The sequence below is a fragment of the Haliotis rubra genome, unplaced genomic scaffold (assembly GCF_003918875.1).
Source record: "Haliotis rubra isolate DU_JTF1 unplaced genomic scaffold, ASM391887v1 Scf180, whole genome shotgun sequence".
NCBI lineage: Eukaryota > Metazoa > Mollusca > Gastropoda > Lepetellida > Haliotidae > Haliotis > Haliotis rubra.
The window spans coordinates 634761-656057 of record NW_025765781.1 but is presented as its reverse complement, the minus strand read 5'-3'; the positions used below and the strand labels follow the sequence as shown (position 1 = coordinate 656057).

Here is a 21297-nt window from a genome sequence, read left to right as displayed (position 1 = left end):
CAAGTATTTCTAACAAACGGAATATCGTTACAACCAAACACAGTCCTTTACGCCAACAAAAGACATTGTATGTCACTAAAGACGTCAAAGAAACCTCAGTGACTGCATGACTGCTCGTTCTGAATTCGACGTCAACCTCAAGTTATTATTAATATCTGTGCTGGATGGTAGGTCATTACAATGACAGTGTAATACAAAGAGGCATTCATCATGAGTTTCACCTACATTCTGTAGGGCAGAACCCTGTTTATTGAGGCTGTGTGGATGTGGAATGTTGAGACATTCCTGGGTCAATGTTTGGACAAGACAATCAAAGATTTACACAAGACTGAGCGACTGTTGTTTTTACAAATATCTTTTAATCAAAAAGTGGGCTACGATTGTTTTAAGTTTAATTTTCCATGTAATGTTTGACAGAGATTGTGAGTAGGTGAGTTTAGTTTTACGCCGCTTTTAGCAATATTCCAGCAATATCACAGCAGGGGACACAAGAAATGGGCTTCACACATTGTACCAAATACAGACTGTGTCAACGTTATGCTGTTCAAAGCTAAACATTAAGGTCATCAATATTTTAGATGAAGTGAAGTGATGATGCAATTACTCAAAAAGCAATGTAGACAAACATGAGTGAGTGAATGAGTGAGCATTTTATCATTTTACTTCACATAGGCAATATTGCAGCCATGAGAAAAGTTAGTTATTATTAAATACCTGTTGACAGAGAACAGTAAAACTGTACAGTATCACAGTTTAGGCATAACACAAATTATTTCTCAGTATATTACTTATTTTGAATTAAGACTAAGCTGTAGACCACTGCAATCACAGCTAAACCATCCATGTGGGGATCATGGGGATTTTCAGTGCTTCGGCTTCCATGATTCCCAGCAACAGGATTTATTTCATCACTTTGGACACTTTGTGTGAGTGAGTGAGTGAGTGAATATGGGTTTACCCTGATTTTAGCAATATCCCAGCAATATCACGGGGGGTCACCAGAAATGGGCTTCACACATTGTACCCATGTGGGGAATCGAACCCAGGTCTTCGGTGTGACGAGCGAATGCTTGAACCACTAGGCTACCCCACCGCCTCGAAAACTAGAAGATCTTCGGGACTGAATGGAGATTTTACACTGATTTTATTGGGTGTCAATTAAAATCTTTTAAATAATTTAGACAAATCTAACTGACAAAGAGAAGACTTTACTTGAATAAGCATCACAGGGAGGTCTCGCTGAAACACTTAAACCTGAACATGATGTAACTACTGGCAATACCTTTTTATATTTAAGACATCTCTGGTAAACAATTGAAGATTAATCACGATATCTCCATAAACTTGATTAAACCAAAGAGTGAGTGAGTGAGTTTGGTTTTACACGCTTTTAGATATCCAGCAATATCATCCAGAAAATGGGCTTAATTGTACCCATGTGAATGTGAACCCGGCCCTCAAAAGAGGTCTTTAACCACTGCTAAACCCAATCGCCTGAAAACCAAAAGAGGTCTTTATGACTGAAACATCATTCCTGAGTTTACTAAGTGAGTTTATTGAGTGGCAATTACACGATTATACAGTTGACTTTACATGTAATAAAAGACTGAATGAGACCAAAAACAGTAAAAATAGATATAAAGACTTTTGTCCAATATTCCATCAGACCTGTCATAATTCATGAGTTTCTGTAACTGATGAAGCAACTTATTGAATGGCTTAAATGGTTGTTGTTATGGTATGTATAGACTTCCTTCCTTGTCAGACTTCCCCACATCCTGGTGCAAACAGCTTGGTCTCTTCCTGTACAGAACAGCCTTACAACATGCTGGTCTGCTAGCCCGAGACCAGTAATATATGTTGAGGGCAATGATGGTAGCTGTCGAGGACTGGGATTCTGAACCATTTCTCATGGCTTTGCGCGATAGAAAATTATACGTCGTAAACATATTTGTCTCGTTCAAGCAGGACAAACTTCAAACCAGTGAAATTAGGTTAAAACCAGACTAAGACTGGTGTGACTTGTTTTGAAGAACACAAGTTTCTAGGGCTGCTGCGGCAAACTGACCAGTCATTTGATTTACCATTTGATTTCGGAAAAGAGGCTGATTAACGTAAGTAAAACTAGGCTTTATAAACCGGGGAGCTATTCTCGGTAAAGGTGAACATGGCTTCCTTAAAGGTGATCCTGGTGAAAGTAACTTCATTACACAGGTGCTAGATTTAATCAAAGGTGAACATGGCTCCATCAAAGGTGAACATAATGAAAATGGCTCCATCAAAGGTGAACATGGTGAAAATGGCTCCATCAAAAGTGAACATTGTAAACATGGCTGCATCAAAGATGAACATGGCTCCATCAAAGGTGAAAGGAATTAAGGGATGCAACACTCAGTTTAAGGTGAACATGGCTCCATTAAAGTAGTGCTAGTCTCCATTAAAAGTAGAGGTGAGCTTCAACATAATCCAACCTGATACAATGATGACTAGATTGTTTTACTTTCATCATACTAATTTCTAATTAAATTTACCCAAGTTATTTTTCAATAACTAATTTAATAGTCTGACAAAATATACAACACTGTGTCAGATTAACAGCAGAAGTAGATCAATGGCACCAAAGTAAAAATAAAATAAAACAACTTTCGTAAATAATACCATCATGAACTAAAACAAAAAATCAAAAACAGTAAACAGGAAAATATAGAACATAAACAATAACATAAAATAATCCTGTTTTGACTGTGGTTGAATCAGGTCAACAAGAAATTAGTCGACCAACTCGTACCTAATGTAATTCAGAGTGAATAAAACATGTCCGGAGAAACATTCACTGTCAGTTTTAGTATTGTGGTACACCGTGAGTGACAGCCATCATATCCACACATTGGTTTCCGTGTGGCCGACTGCCAACATGACACCGTGATTACATTACATCATGCCCTTGGGCGGCAGCTCCCTGCTGACCTTTAACCTTTCAACATCTCGTTAGTATCTGTTAGCGTAAATGACTGACTACTACTTCCCCTGTAAACACAGGCTGCTATGTCCTGACGCGTGGAGCTATCAGCGTTTATGGAAGCAGATTTACTTAGAGGGAAACATCTTGTCATACATTCATGCGATTCATTCATGACTTCATTTCGCCTTGTTCAGAAGCGGATATTTGACTTCAAGTCTGCAGTAAAATTCAGAAAAAATTCCCAAACTGAAAAAGAATCCCAAGTTCATTTGTGTTCATATCATTATAATTAGTTTGACGGCTCGGTCAAGGTTTCACAGGTATACTACCACAATAAAGAGATTGAGGCTTTTCAGTAATTATACATTAATTGAATACAATGTAAAAGTACAGCATTAAAATACCTTTGAAATTTAAAAGAGGAGACTTTTTTGAAAATACATCATTGCATGTACCAATTTTAACTAATTTTTTTCTCCAATTTGTCTGACACAGGCAATTTAGAACCTTAAATAATTAGGAGATAAATATACAGTGTTGGAAAATCAGAGGTATATAACAAAATTATACTAGCTTTGAATTTGATTTAAAACTTAACACATAGCTTTGAAAAATAATACATGCAGTGTTGGAAAATCAGAGGTATATAACGTGATTATACACCTCTAAATGACTTTAATTAACCAATCTCAATGTAGTATTTACTGAAGTCATGTTACTCTTTCATGGTTTTTTCTGTTATCTTATGAATTACCATTGACTCGGTCTGTGACTTTTGCCAGAAGCCAGAATCTTGTCTATTCTGTGTGGTCAAACATGTTCGGCTGATCACAGGCCATGTAAACACTAACATCTTCTAAAAAGATGCTAAGAGACAGGTTTGGCCTAGCAGACTTAAAAGTTCTTTACACATGCTGACAATTTCATTGTATTGGAGACAACATTGGGTTTATTATCTATCATTAGTCAGTTTGTAATGTCAACTTAAACAGGGCTCCATTAAAGGTAAACAAGGCCCTAGCAATGTGGAACATGGCTCCACTGAAGGTGAACATGGCTTCATTATAGTAAACATTGCCTTAGTAATGCGGAGCATGGCTCCACTGATGGAAAACAGGGCTCCATTAAAGGTAAACAAGGCCCTAGCAATGTGGAACATGGCTCCACTGAAGGTGAACATGGCTTCATTATAGTAAACATTGCCTTAGTAATGCGGAGCATGGCTCCATTGATGGAAAACAGGGCTCCATTAAAGGTAAACAAGGCCCTAGTAATGTGGAGCATGGCTCCACTGAAGGTGAACATGGCTTCATTATAGTAAACATTGCCTTAGTAAGGAGCATGCGGAGCATGGCTCCATTGATGAAAAACAGGGCTCCAGTAAAGGTAAACAAGGCTCCTAGCAGGCCCTAGTAATGTGGAGCATGGCTCCACTGAAGGTGAACATGGCTTCATTATAGTAAACATTGCCTTAGTAATGCGGAGCATGGCTCCATTGATGAAAAACAGGGCTCCAGTAAAGGTAAACAAGGCCCTAGCAATGGGGAGCATGGCTCCATTAAAGGTACACTCTCCGTAGCAAGGTGAACATGACTCCTTTATAGGGACTAATCTCCATTGAAGTCAAATGTGACTCCATTAAAGGGGAAAATGGTCCAAGTAAAGGCTAACCTGACCCCAGTCAGTAAAAGTGAACATGACTCCATAAGAGGCTCCATCTAGGGTGAACACTACTTCATCAAGGATGATGGGCTCCAATAAAGGTGACCTCAGCTCCATTACTGACACTAGGTGTGCACATGGCTTTATCAGGATTTGAAGTTTGAGACTCTTCAAAACTTATTGATTGCATATTGATAATGAGTGTTTAATCATTTGAACATCAAAGGGATAATCCAGAACAAATTTGATATCCAACAGAACATTTCACCTCAATCAATTCTGGACACAACCGATCAATGCATTATCACAGGGAGGCTGATCAATCATCAACTGATCAATGACTGGAACATAACTAACCCAAGCAGTAAACTGCAAGGAAGGCTGGAGATCCTCATGGTTTCGTTTTTGTATTTTAATCAAAGGACTTCATAATTCTCTACTCCATGTTAAGGGGATGCAACCAGGGCTGGTCGGCTTGTAGTTACAGCAGTCACTGTATGCTCACGATGTCGGAGTGGGGTATCCATGTTATGCTGCTTGTATCTCTACATGAACCTGACAGACGTCTGAACTACTACCAGCAGACACACTCAGATACATATATATATATATATATACAGACACAGAAACAGACACAGACAGGGACACAAACACAGGTAGGGACACAGACACAGGTAGAGACACAGACACAGGTAGAGGCACAGGTAGAGACACAGACACAGGTAGAGACACAGGCACAGGTAGAGACACAGACACAGGTAGAGACACAGGCACAGGCACGGGTGGAAACACAGGCAGAGGTAGAGACAGACACAGGTAGAGACACAGACACACAAAAAGACACAGGCACAGGTAGAGACACAAACACAAGTAGAGACACAGGCACAGGTAGAGACACAAACACAGGTAGAGACACAAACACAGGTAGAGACATAGGCACAGGTAGAGACATAGGCACAGGTAGAGACACAAACACAGGTAGAGACACAGACACAGGTAGAAACACAGGCATTTACACAGACACAGGTAGAGACACAGACACAGGTTTAGAACACTATGAACACAGGTGTAGAGACACAGACACAGGTAGAGACACAGAGAGACATAAACACAGGTGAGACACAGATACACAGTAGAGACACAGACACAGGTAGAGACACAGGTACAGGTAGAGACACAAACACATGTAGAGACTGAGACACAGGTAGAGACACAGACACAGGTAGAGACACAGACACAGGTAGAAACACAGCTACATGAAGAAACAGAACAGACAGAGACACAGTAGAGACACAGACACAATACAGAGACACAGACACAGGTAGAGACACAGACACAGACACAGACACAGACACAGGTAGAGACACCCCACTGTGTAGACACACAGACACAGGTACAGAGACACAGACACAGGTAGAGACACAGACACAGACACACAGACACAGAGAAACAGAGACACAGACACAAGTAGAGACACAGACACAGGTAGAGACACAGACACAGGTAGAGACACAGACACAGGTAGAGACACAGACACAAGTAGAGACACAGACACAGGTAGAGACACAGGCACAGGTAGAGACACAGACACAGGTAGAGACACAGACACAGGTAGAGACACAGACACAAGTAGAGACACAGACACAGGTAGAGACACAGACACAGGTAGAGACACAGACACAGGTAGAGACACAGACACAGTAGAGACACAGACACAGGTAGAGACACAGACACACCCAGTAGAGACACAGACACAGGTAGAGACACAGACACAGGTAGAGACACAGACACAGGTAGAGACACAGACACAGGTAGAGACACAGACACAGGTAGAGACACAGACACATGTAGAGACACAGACACAGGTAGAGACACAGACACAGGTAGAGAGACACAGACACAGGTAGAGACACAGACACAGGTAGAGACACAGACACAGGTAGAGACACAGACACAGGTAGAGACACAGAGACACAGGTAGAGACACAGACACAGGTAGAGACACAGACACAGGTAGAGACACACACAGTAGACACAGGACACAGACACACACAGACACAGACACAGTAGAGACACAGACACAGGTAGAGACACAGACACAGGTAGAGACACAGACACAGGTAGAGACACAGACACAGGTAGAGACACAGACACAGGTAGAGACACAGACACAGGCAGAGACACAGACACAGGTAGAGACACAGACACAGGTAGAGACACAGACACAGGTAGAGACACAGACACAGGACACAGAGAGACACAGACACAGGTAGAGACACAGACACAGGTAGAAACACAGACACAGGTGGAGACACAGGTAGAGACACAGACACAGGTAGAGACACAGACACAGGTAGAGACACAGACACAGGTGGGAGAGACACAGACACAGGTAGAGACACAGACACAGACACAGACACAGGTAGAGACACAGACACAGGTAGAGACACAGACACAGGTAGAGACACAGACACAGGTAGAGACACAGACACAGGTAGAGACACAGACACAGGTAGAGACACAGACACAGGTAGAGACACAGACACAGGTGGAGACACAGACACAGGTAGAGACACAGACACAGGTAGAGACACAGACACAGGTAGAGAGGAAACAGGCACACATAGAAAACACAGCACAGGTAGACATGAAGAGACACAGGTAGAGACAGATAGAGACAGACACAGGTAGAGACACAGATAAAGACAGATACAGGTTGAGACACAGAGAAACACACAGACACAGGTACAGACACAGGTAGAAACACAGACTCAAGACACAGGTACAGACAAAGGCAGAGACACCAGTACAGACCAACAAACACATACATATCTGTACAAGTGCAATAACCTTGAATGTGAGGTTCAAGTGTATCTGTAACAGTAAGTCAAGGTCTTCAGGTACACCTGTTGAAGTAACAAAGTCATGCCCATCTCAGTGATGGAAGCAAGGAACAGAACTCTGTCATTCCTGATAACATGCTATGAGATTTATACACATGTTCTGTGGAAGGTGGGAAGGTAAAGCAAGCCATGGTAGCTGTTTAAGATGTTACTGCGAAACTTATACGAGGTTTGAAAACTGAAACCAAACATACATCAGGACATCTGTAGGAGCACCATGTGTTGTACTGTAAGTGTAAATCTGAGATCAATGTAAATCTACATCCGTGGATCTGTCACCAGTGTTTGCCATGATGCAGAAAACCTGCGTATTTGACATACAAATTATCTCAAATAGGCAGTGAATTTAGAAGCTTGCGCCATTGTTGATGCAATGCTACTGGGCCCTTAGTTCATATAATCTAAACTTGTAATATGCTGTTGTTTAAAACTTAGTTTACTGTTTCCCAGTTAATTGCTCAGTGCTGTTTAAATACCTGACCTGCCTTATTTATTTTTTTTGTCGTTATTAAACAATCACAGTTGATGTCTTGATGAAAGTTCCAAACTGAAGTTGACTCCCCAAAACATGTCCATGACTCCTAAATTTTTATGCCTAGGGCAAACAATGACCTGTGACAGCCCTAGAAGGGGCCCTGATGGGGTTTACAAATCATCAATTAACAGCTATAAACCCTTTATTAAGCATAAGATCAATCTAAATTTTATTGTAAAAGTTTACAATCAAACTATGATGAAATATTTCCCTAAGAAATTACTGCTTATCATGAAAGTTGAAAATGCCAAGCTATAAAAAGCCCATGTTCTTCATCCCTCTTTCTCTAGATGATTCATTGTTGCTAAAACCTTTAGATAGTAGCTTTTTGCATGGTATAAGACAAAATTGCATAGTACAAGACAAACTTTAAAATCATTTGTAAGTCTTGACATGTTCAACTACTTCCTTAATAAATACAATGTCAAAACAAACTTTTCTCCTAATGATGATGATGATGATAGGATATTTATATAGCGCACATATCCAGGCAACTAGTGCTTGCTCAAGGCGCTGGTATTTTCCGCTCGATCATTGGATGTCAATCTCAACGGCACATCGTATTATCAATCTCAACTCCCTGGGAAGTATACAACTCTTGCAGCCACTAGGCGCACTGAGTTATTGTGGCTTTCTCATCCTAACGAGGTACCCATTCACAGCTGGGTGGACTGGGACACATAGTCACAGTACTTTGTCCAAGTTTACTGCACGTTGCTGTACCTGCAACTAGGTGTTTGCACGTATTCATGTGGCCACCATCTGGTCATATACCAACGGATTCGTGGGTTCTTTTAAGTGCACAGGGTTGTGTACTGTACACTAGGGGTTGTGACAACACTGAAAGAGTCTGCACACAAAGTTGACTCAAAGGTTTTTACACCCTGTCACAGGTGGGCTCGATCCCGACACCTCGGCCTCAATGGATCACTAGCCTGGCACCTTAGCCAGCTCGCCCACCGTGCCCCACAAACAACACATAATATGTAAACCTTTTATTGTTTACTGACTGAAGACCCCTTAGAGACTTCCCTATTAGGAGGCGGTGGTGTAGCCTAGTGGTTAAAGCTTTGGCTCGTCACGCCGAAGACCCGGGTTCGAATTCCCACATGGGCACAATGTGTGAAGCCCATTTTGGTGTCCCCCACCGTGATGTTGCTGGAATATTGCTACAAGTGGCGTAAAAACCAAACTCAGTCAGTCAGTCAGCAACATCAGGACTCTCAGTGAATACGAAGTATCTTACCGCTAGACAGTCGTGACTGGGAGTGGTGACTGCCCAATGAATGGCGGCGCGCCCATGGGTATCCTGTATACTGACATAGCCCCCATAGTCCAGCATGAGACTCAGGGCCGATATGTTGGCGTCATGGCACGCCTGGTGCATGGCAGTAGAACCATCTGAAAGCAAACAATCACTGGTTAGGACACAGGTATTTTACATGTTTTTTCATCTCAATCTGGATTCAATTGTTTGTTTGTTTGTTTGTTTGTTTGTTTGCACAGAAATATTCGCTGCTATTGAGGGGAAAGAAATATTCTAGCTATATAGTAGATATGACTAGGTGCAACCTTAGGGGGAAACCACTATTGTGTTTTTATAGCAATATGTAATATCAGAAATATGCTATTGAATTATTTGGATGTTCTATTCAGAAGTTTACCCCAACCATTGCAATAAATAAAGAGATATTGAGACCTGCAAGTAACAGTCAAACGAGTGTTGTGCGACCAACCATTGCAACTTCAAACAGTGTTGTCTCGTACTTTGCTTAGTCAAAGTTTTCTCAAAGGTATCTTCCAGTCTAAAACCATTTATTTACAGTATAAACTTTCTGTGATAATCTGACATCAGCAAGACTCGTCGGTCACCACAGTTCAATCAGCAATGCATAACCAACTGGAAATCTCCACATGCATGGAGTTCAGCCTGGCAAAGGCCAATTGTCTTGTTAGTTACAGTCAGTCACACCAAGCTTTAACAAAATGTTTAACTGACGTGTCTATCAGGGATTAACAGGTCATTTAAACAAGTGAATGAGTGACTTTAGTTTTACGCCGCACTCAGCAATATTCCAGCTATATGGCAGCGGTCTGTAAATAATCGAGTCTGGACCAGACAATCCAGTGATCAACAGCATAAGTATCGATCTGCACAATCGGGAACCGATGACATCTGTCAACCAAGTCAGCGAGCCGGACCATCCGATCCTGTTAGTCGCCTCTTATGACAAGCATGGGTTACTGAAGATCAATATTCTAACCCGGACCTTCACGGGTTCATTTAATCAAGATCAAGTGAAGAGTGAGTGAGTGAGTTTAGTTTGGACCAGAGTCTGGACCAGAAAATCCAGTGATCAACATCATGAGCATCAGTCTACCAAGTGAAGAAGAAGTGTATGGATTCATGTTTTGCTTGTTTATCTGTAAATAGTCAAGTCTGGACTAAACAATCCAGTGATCAACAGCATGAGCATCATTATACCCAACTAGGATATTGACATGTGTCAATCAAGTCAACAAGACTGACCACCCAATCCTGTTAATCGCCTCTTACGACAAGCATGGGTTGCTGATCAATTCTAACCCGGATCTTCACAGGTAGAAAGGAGTCACATGTTTATCTTGGTATTACAAATTGTGCAATGTGCGACTGACTGGCATTCATGTTGATGTTTCACAAGAGTAAAAAATGATGGATTGAGACTGAAATTAATCAGCAGGGTTAGTCAAACTTTACTGAGCAATCTATAATCTCACAGTCCCTGAACCGCATTTTCCCTTCCACTCAGCCCGATCAGCAATGCTTAAGTCCTGACTGAAGCAAGCCTAAATATCATCAGGTTCAGAGTTCTGAATTTCCCAGCTCAGTTCCTTTTCAATTTAAGAGGAATTAAGTGTATCTACCAAATATATATTAAGAGACTATGCGTTAGCCAAAGCAATCTAGTGAAGGGCCAGATTTTACTGAGGGATATCTCGATCAGATGTTCCTACACCCTAAAAAGGTAAATTTATTGTAAAATCGATTGAGATTGGTAAGAAGCAGTGATGGCAGTTGAGCAGGGTTCTAAAACTAAATCACAAGATTTACAGAGTTATTTTTGGCTAAGTTGAACATTAATGTAAGTTGTTCCAACTTGAGCTCACCAGGGTGTGTAAGAAAGTATGATACTTTATGGATATTAACTTCTTTATTACATTATGATAACTTTCTTATTATTCACCAACTTCTAAAATGCCATCAAACAGATCAACAGGGTTTGTATATTAAAGAACATACCATGTGCAGTTAGGTTGACATCCGCCCGCTGTTCTAGCAGAAGGTTGACCGCCTGGGGATGGTCAAAATGGACAGCGTAGGTCAGCGCCGTCCGACCGATACCGTCCTGGTCATTCACGAAGGCAGGATCTGAACAGAGGCAATTAAACATCATGAATAAGTAAGAGGTGAAGAATTCCTGCTTATTTGAAAAAAACAATTTTGTAAAATACTCTAAAGCTGCTTTCTTCAAATACGCACACCTTGAATCCAAATAACTAAATATATCCCATGAAAATAATATGGTCTTATGACACCAGAATGACAAACGAACACTTTAACCACTAGGCTGCCCCACCTCCCCACTGATATAAGTGACAAGTGACACACTTGGGGAATCACATGGCAAGAAATCACCTAAAACATCATTAGAAACATATTTAATAAAGGCTCACTCGCTGGTCCAAAAATACCATTAGGACAGACCTAAGGGAGCAAAAAACACCTTGTATACCATACCCAAATAAAATGATCAATGACCAAAATGAATAACAGCATGTCAGTATGTACTCAATGACTCAAGCTTATATCTGGAACAATAAACCAAGTTGTAGAGTCACACCACCCAATTCATTAGATCAGTCCTTAACACAAGCAAGGGTTGCTGGGGACCGATATTCTTATCCAAATATTCTCCTCGATAACTAGTTGATGGTCATCATGTTGAACACTACACAAAAGTATGATCATGGGGCTTTAGTCAAGATTTCTTTATCTTTTCCAAGACAGGTATTTATTTTTATTTCTAAATGAACTGATCTAACTGTCCAAAGAAAGAGGGCAGGTAAGTTAGCCTAGTGGTTAAATCCTTCGCTTTGTCAAGCTGAAGACCCGGGTTTGATTCCCCACAAGGGCACAATGTGTGAAGCATATTTCTGGTGTCTCCCGCCATGATATTGCTGGAATATTGCTAGAAGCAAAACTAAACTCACTCACTAAACTCTAGTGTTGGGAATTGGTGTAAATCTCATAATTGATGATTGGTTCATTACAACCGATCAATCATCGAAAATAATTGGTTAGCGTCATTTATCAAATTTTCCTGGTTATGTTTGTTAATGCACAAAAAATACAGAAAAAACGTGTAGTTCTCCCGGGTTTTTTCGCAAATTGCACAAAATGCATTTGCAAATTTCACATCTTTAAAGGATGACTAGTGTGTTAGGAACATACATTTCCTGGAGTTGTTAAGATAAACTTAATCATGACTTGAAACGAGCTTGGAGTGCTTATGCAATGTCGAGACAAATCAACCTTTTGAAATATATTGTTATTGCAAACAAGTGGTCCAAAATTGTTTGTGTTTGATTATGAGAAAACATGATCGATTGCTTGGTCGTTTTGTCATTGCGACCAATCTTCAATTATTTCAATTAATCGGAACACCACTACTAAACTCACTGACTCCAAAGAAAGAAGAATGAAGATCTCTGTGCAATGATAGACTAAATAATGAAATCAATCATTTAGTTAACAGTCTTATGTTCTATCTATGTACCATAGTACATTTAACAATAATATATTCCAAATTCATTTCACAAAGAATTCTATGGTATATACATGTATATGGATAACTTGAACAAGGACCAATGAAGAGGAAGAGGTTACAATGCTAAAATCATTGCTAATATTTATTTTTACTCACCCGTTGAAGATATCAGTTTAATAATTTTACTATGTTATTACACATTGTGTAATAACATCGCGTGATGCCGTCCGTATGACGTCAAAGTGGTTTACAGTTATGACGTCACAATGCTAATACCTCTGTCACAATAGTATTAGACCTTGCTTGACTCGCAGAAAGCTGAGAGTCATCACACTCGTTGAATTCTTAGGAAAGAAGTACTTTTCTCGATATTATTTTGCTAATGTTGGGTGAGTAATAGAGATAATACTAAACTATGCCCTGTGTAATACAGTAGAACATGGTTATAGCGAACACGGATATAGCGTACAAACGGATATAGCAAACAAATTTAAAAGTCCCGTCAACAGTCCTTTATAATATTATTAAAATTATACATGAATAACGAACTCGTGAGTAGCGAATTAATGGCTATAGCGAACTGATTTACTACCCCCAAGACCCAATTAACGACGTGATTAGCGAACTCACTCAGTGTCAGCTCAGCCACTTAGCGGTACAGTATACATCAATCTTGTTGGCGGTGAATCAACATTGATTGATGGTCATTAATTAATTAAGAAAACAAACATATCGTGTTTAACCCATTCAACAACCGTTTTCGTTGACGAGGACGGTATCCATTGCCGTAGTATGATTGTCTGCCTTAGGTCACGTGTCTGATTTTGACCAATCACGATCCTTATAGCAGACTGTGGCTAAAAAAGCGTCATTAGAAACCAATCTTTATCAATAAAATGCGCTTTTACAACTGTGAAAATACTCGGCAAGGGTACAGTACATATTGTTGATGTTCCAGAGCTGTCGAGCGATACCAGACACCACCGCGATTAAGCCTGCGCATGTTATTCATACTGAAGCTTCAAAGCGGAGGTATTTCCGTTGTTGTGTCATGTTAAGCGAATGGAAAGCCTGATTACATAAAATGAAAATATAAAATAAAAGGCGCGGGCATGTTATGACATGTCACAAATGGAAAAGAAATCTCTACAGTATTTGCTTCTTTCGTGGTTTATCTGGACATTATAAATGTAAGCTTGCATTTTCATTAAAAAAATAAATTTATTTAGTTGTAGTTGTATTATTTCAATTTTATTATAAAATAAACTTCATATTTATCAACATGATATAGGTAATGTCTGTGAATGTCTACATCTCTACAATCCAAGATGGCGGTCAAATGTGAATAACGAACAACGGATATAGCGAACTAAATTTCTTGGTCCCTTGGAGTTCGTTATATCCGTGTTCTACTGTACCATATTTATGAAAAATCGTGAATGGTATTGGTATCTAACTTGCTTTCGCTCATTAGATACCAAACCATTCACTCGTTTCATAAATATGGTATTACACGGGACATCGTTTAGTATTCTCTATGTCTGTCTCACAGTCCCTTAACCACATTATTTTCCCTCCCTCCCTACCACCCAGCCCTTTCTGCAATGCAAAGACAAAATGAAGCAAGTCTAGATTTTGTCATGCTCAGCAATAATCGAAATCACAGGGGCTCCTTTTCAATTTAAATGAAGCTATATGTTTCTACCAAAAGTATATATTTTCAGAGAGAAGCATTAGTCTGCCTAACATCTATACATGTGATAAGATCTGTCACACCTTTCAACCAGTGGTGGGCGGTGGGATAGTCTAGTGGTTAGTCTCGTCACGCCGAAGACCCGGGTTCGAATCCTCACATGGGTACAATGAGTGAAGCCCATTTCTGGTGTCCCCACCGTGATAGTGCTGGAATATTGCTAAAAGCGGCGTAAAACCAAACTCAGTCAGTCAGTCAGTCAACCAGTGGTGATGGACTCTTTCACACAAAGTACAAGTTATCTACAAATCTGGCTGCTGACATGCTCACAGGATGGGACTGATATTCATCTCATCAGGTCTAGTGATTCATGTCTAAAACTAACACAACTGATTGTAGTCATATGTCATCATGTGATTATTGGGAAACAGCTCTTGTTTATATTTGAAAGACAACAACTATTCCTTGAATTTTTAAAGACAAGAAAGAAGGAGAGAAACTAATCTGAGTTTGGAGCTTTTAGCAATAAACTAATACCCATGGGGATTGAACCCGGGTTGTGACGAAAGACAAGAAAGAAGGAGAGAAACTAATATATAATTGTCTGAAAAATTCATGAAAACTGGAAGTACCTATATGTTTTGAGGGAATTTACTGTATCAGAGGAGCAATTTCGTAAAAATGAAGAGTATTTAAATAAGTTCAAAGTGACTGATGGATTTCCTTCAGTGATGGAAAGTCAGAGATAATTTCAGAAATTCGGACACATACGCTTTTTGACACTTGTTGTCTGACCCACTTAAACTCCAATTAGATAGGGCTGGCGCACAACATAGATAATACAGATGAATGATATTCACAACATAGTGATCAACAATCAATAAATATCTGAGCAGTAACTGATTGATTGATGTTTAATGCCCCACTCAGCACCGTTCCAGCTTTACATGGAAGCAGTCTGTAAATAATCGAGTCTGGACCAGACAATCAAGTGATCGACAGCATGAGCATCGTTCTACACAATTGGGAAATTATGACGTGTGTCAAACAAGTCAGTGAGCCTGACCACCCGATCCCGTTAGTCACCTCTTACGACAAGCATGGATTACTGAAGGCAAATTCTAACACGGATTGTCACAAGTCCAGCAGTAACTGAGCAACAATGAATACATCCACCTTGTTACACATACTGTACAGTACAAACCTTATTGCACACATTGTACAGTACACCACCTTGTTACACACACTGTACAGTACACCACCTTGTTACACACACTGTACAGTACACCACCTTGTTACACACACTGTACAGTACACCACCTTGTTACACACACTGTACAGTACACCACCTTGTTACACACACTGTACAGTACACCACCTTGTTACACACAGTACACACCTCATTCCACGCTGGTGAAGCACACACTGTACAGTACACCACCTTGTTACACATACACCACCTGTTACACACACTGTACAGTACACCACCTTATTCACACCTGTGTACAAACACACACTGTACAGTACACACCTTGTTACACACACTGTACAGTACACCACCTTATTACACACACTGTACAGTACACACACCTTGTTACACATACTGTACAGTACACCACCTTGTTTACACACACCTGTACACACTGTACAGTACACCACCTTGTTACACATACTGTACTGTACAGTACACCACCTTGTTACACACACTGTACAGTACACCACCTTACACACACACTGTACAGTACATTACACCTGTGTTACACCACATTGTACTGTAGTACACCACCTTGTTACACACACTGTACAGTACACCACCTTGTTGCCGCATTACACATACTGTGTACAGTACAGTACACCTTGTTACACATACTGTACAGTTACACCACTCCATTACACACACACTGTACAGTACACCTTGTTACACACACTGTACAGTACAGTACACCTACACACACTGTACAGTACACCACCTTGTTACACACTACTGTGTTACACACACTGTACAGTACACCACCTTGTTACACACACTGTACAGTACAAACCTCATTCCACACACTGTACAGTACACCACCTCATTACACACACTGTACAGTACACCACCTTGTTACACACTGTACAGTACAAACCTCCACCTTGTTACACCACACATACTGTACAGTACACCACCTCATTACACACACTGTACAGTACACCTTGTTACACACACTGTACAGTACAAACCTCTGTACAGTACACATACTGTACAGTACACCACCTTGTTTACTGTACAGTACACCACCTGTTACACACACTGTACAGTACACCACCTTGTTACACACTGTACTGTACAAATACACTGTACAGTTACACACACTGTACAGTACACCACCTCAGTTACACACACTGTACAGTACACCACCTTGTGTTACACACACTGTACAGTACACCACCTTGTTACACATACTGTGTACACCTCATACAACACCTGTACAGTTCACACATACATTGTACTGTACAGTACAAACCTCATTGCACACACTGTACAGTAAACCACCACACACTGTACAGTACACCCTTGTTACACACACACCACTGTACACTGTACACCCTTGTTACACCACCTTGTTACACTGTACAGTACACCACCTTGTTACACACTGTACACATTACTGTACACTGTACAGTACACCACCTTGTTACACACTGTACAGTACACCACCTTGTTACACATACTGTACAGTACACCACCTTGTTACACATACTGTACAGTACACCACCTTGTTACACATACTGTACAGTACACCACCTTGTTACACACACTGTACAGTACACCTTGTTACACACACTGTACAGTACCACCTTTTACACACACTGTACAGTACACCACCTTGTTACACATACTGTACAGTACACCACCTTGTTACACACACTGTACAGTACACCACCTTGTTACACATACTGTACAGTACACCACCTTGTTACACATACTGTACAGTACACCACCTTGTTACACTTGTTACCACAATGTTACTGTTACACACACTGTACAGTACCCCACCTTGTTACACACACTGTACAGTACACCACCTTGTTACACACACTGTACAGTACACCACCTTGTTACACACACTGTACGGTTACACCTGTACCTTATACACACTGTACAGTACACACCACCTTCTTACAAATACTGTACAGTACCCCACCTTGTTACACACACTGTACACCCCACTACCTTGTTACACACACTGTACACCCCACCACCTTGTTACACATAATGTACAGTTCATACCCTTGTTAAAACTATGGTACACCGCCTTGCAACACTTGTACAATGCATTGATCATCTATCAGCAAACGAACTCACTTTGTTGAACAAGCTGCTCAATCTCCTGCAAGTCCCCATCCATGGCAGCCTGAATGGCTGGAGGTAGTCTCACAAAGTTCATACTGTCCTCCACACTCATGGTAGAAGCCAGTCGCGTAAAGCTATCCATACTCAACCATTTCCACTGAAACTTGTCGGGGGTATCTACAAACGGGGTCATGGGGCTCAGCCCTCTTGCCGTCACCTGTAAAGTATTTTGAGAGTTCTTCTCATGCGAACGCGATTGTAATATCCGATAGTATTTCTGCATGTGCAGTAACGCCAGGTTGAGCGTGTCCCGTAATTCTGCACATTCCCCATCTTCGTTTAGTTTGAGCAAAAACTCATGAATAAAGGCTGCTGCCTTTTGAAATCTGAAAAAAAGTTGATAAATGATTATCTTCCATGCTACAATGGTTACATTGCGGAGAAATCAGAGAGTTGTCAAAATTAAGACTCCTGGAGCCACGGATGTCTTCTATGGCATTTGAAGATATTTGTTTTGTTTGTTGTTTAATGTCACACACTCAGCAGTTTTCCAGCTATATGACGGCAGTCTGTAAATAATCAAGTCTGGACCACACAATCCAGTGATTGATACCACGGCCATCGGTCTATGCAATTCGCAATATGATCTATGGGATACAATGACGTGTGTCAATCAAGTCAGCGACCTGCCCACCCGATCCCGTTTGTTGTCTCTTACAACAAGCATGGGTTGATGAAGACCAATTCTAAACTTGCAGAGAAGATAGGGGCTCCCTAAATCTGTAACATTCAACGTCAGGGTCATAACTATGATAACATGCTTTCAAGGTTAATTTCCAAATACTAACATCTCTTAATATTACAATATAGATTATTACTTTCAAACATTTACCAATACAACTAAAGAATCTATTATAAAATAATATGTCCACATACTTTAAAAGAAATCTACCCAAGAAATTAAGTCTATGAAAATATGTCACTAACATAACAATTTGTCATAATTGGATATGGAAGGGTTTATAAATCAGGGAAATGGTCTTTTGAGAGTTAGGATTGTTTGTTACCTATGGTTGTTACTACCAGGAAGACATGTTTGTCTTGTAAAGATAATGAAGTTTGTTTCAGCTAATGGTTAAATTACATTGTTTACAATAAAATAAACAATATATAACTCAAACCAATGTGCTAATTATGTACATGCATAACAGTTGACAATTTAACATTGTCATGCAACATGGATATTCATACTAAACCAGTTAAGAAATATATGCGGTTTGGATAAAAATTATTTTACAATTATAGCAAACAGTTATTGAAATGGGACCTAATGTTATGAAAAAGCAGATAAGATTTAGGCAAGAAGAAAAAAATGAATTGATTTTTTTTATTTTATAAAATGAACATACTTCATTTGGGTGGTAAGCCTCTGTCAGATTTCCATTTTTCATATAGGGTATTTCATGAGGCAATGAATATCTAACATATCTTCAATTTATAACATGCTCGCAAAAACTTATTGATGTTATATTCATTTGCAATCCCTTATGACCAAAAATACTATGAATACACTATGTTTCAAAATGAAACTTGTACAGGCTGATATATTACATGTTACTGTAATAAGACATTTGATGACATGTCGATCACGTTCAAAATTTAGATTTTCGACTTATGAGAACATTTTACAACCCAATCAGGACCTCTCGCGATATAGTTGATATAGTTACCAGGGGAACACGCGCCTCTTCCACGACCAATAATAATTGAACTAACGACTCAAAACCAACTTGATGTCAGACAACACATTCTGCTTTGATTGCACTATATCAGCTTAATCAAACAGGTGCATGTCATCGATGGACAATCAGTGATTTTTGGAAAAAATGACATGCAACAACTTGTTTGTTCTCCACATGGCCACAATTTCGGAACACGAATCCGAGAATATAAAAACTGTCAGGACATATATAACGCCTTAAAATAATTCACATCTGTTATTTGATAACATGCACTAAACACGTATGGTCATTATTTTACTCTTCGCGATTTATTTGTTGCAGTATTTTGCAGGGAAACGATGTAAACAAACCGCTATCACTCACCTTTCCGTTTTATCACCATCCTCGTTCACATGTCTCCGCTTAGGGCGAAATAATTCTAAAGTCAAAACGAACCCCATTTCTTTCTACATGTTCTCAAATATCCAATAATAGTATACTGTCCTCTTATTTGATGCATCCCCAAACCATAATTCATGTTGTCATCTAAATTTTAACTATGAACTTGGCGGCCATTATTACCCACAGTTCCATTATTGTCAATCACATATATACTATTTACCCGACCGCTACCTTTTACAGCATAACAGGTGCCCTTGACATAATATCATAAGTATGTTTCTTTTCGGAATCAATGTAATTCAAGCCCAACTATCATCCATTTTTAATTCCATCAAAATAAAAAGCTATGACGCTGTTGTTAATGTTTTTTACCAAAAGATCAAATCCATGGTTGACACAATTAATAAAATTTTGCAAACAGGTGTGTAAATTGTATACGAATCTAATTTAATAAAGGAGGCGAATCATTAACCTGTTTTCTTTGCTAAATATGCGGTGCGGAACAAAATCACGTGGGCATTCTATTAGATCATCATCACAACGAGATAGGATTACGTAATACTGATGTCAGTTGATCAATACTTGTCGCCTCGGGTGTATCATACAAATTGCCATTTATTGGACGCGTGCTTGGCGGGAAGGTATCCCATAGCTATCTGATGTGCTGAGAAGTTCATACCATGGATAATATTGAAATAAAACAGGGACCAGTATTTTATGGGTTTACCTAGATATCAAATTTACGTATGTCAGAAATTATTAATGTTACAAAACTAATTTCGGTAATAAATCTATTCGGAAGATTCATTTACATGAACATGTTTTCGCTTTTGTGCGACTGTTTTAGAGTTGATAGTTAAAAAGATAAGGTAAAAATATTATTTTAATATTTTAAAATACATATATACGATATTTCACAGTTGTTGGTTTTAACGTCGAAAATATAATATAAAGACTAGATTTTTTTACCATCATCAGATATGTGCAAGGTTATATCTCCAACATTACACTTTGGTTCTGTCTTTTTTTTTCGTATATCAGTTCAATATGTTTGTAAAAAGACAAAGAATTGATATGTGACGCGGCATTCAAAGCACATTCCTTCCTCTTTCTCTTCCTTTCGCCCATTCATTCATTTTCAAACAAGTATGAATATTGTACCTGATACATGCCCTGTTCAAAAACACACACTTTACATTTCCACTACAGTTTGCAACAAGTTCTTGCTCTCCCTTAAAAATTCAAGATCGTATTTCTTAATGTCCCAACTTCAT

General features: G+C 39.6%; 1 protein-coding gene across 1 annotated transcript in view; it reads right to left on the bottom strand.

The window, feature by feature from the left end:
- Nucleotides 1-20217, bottom strand: part of LOC124273424 — a 61537-nt gene extending 41320 nt beyond the window's left edge. The window contains 4 exon segments of the mRNA XM_046708689.1: nucleotides 9309-9463; nucleotides 11346-11474; nucleotides 17913-18286; nucleotides 20006-20217. Of these exon segments, the coding sequence (XP_046564645.1) occupies nucleotides 9309-9463; nucleotides 11346-11474; nucleotides 17913-18286; nucleotides 20006-20082 (735 nt within the window). The 5' untranslated portion in view covers nucleotides 20083-20217.
- Between the last annotated feature and the right edge of the window lie 1080 nt (nucleotides 20218-21297).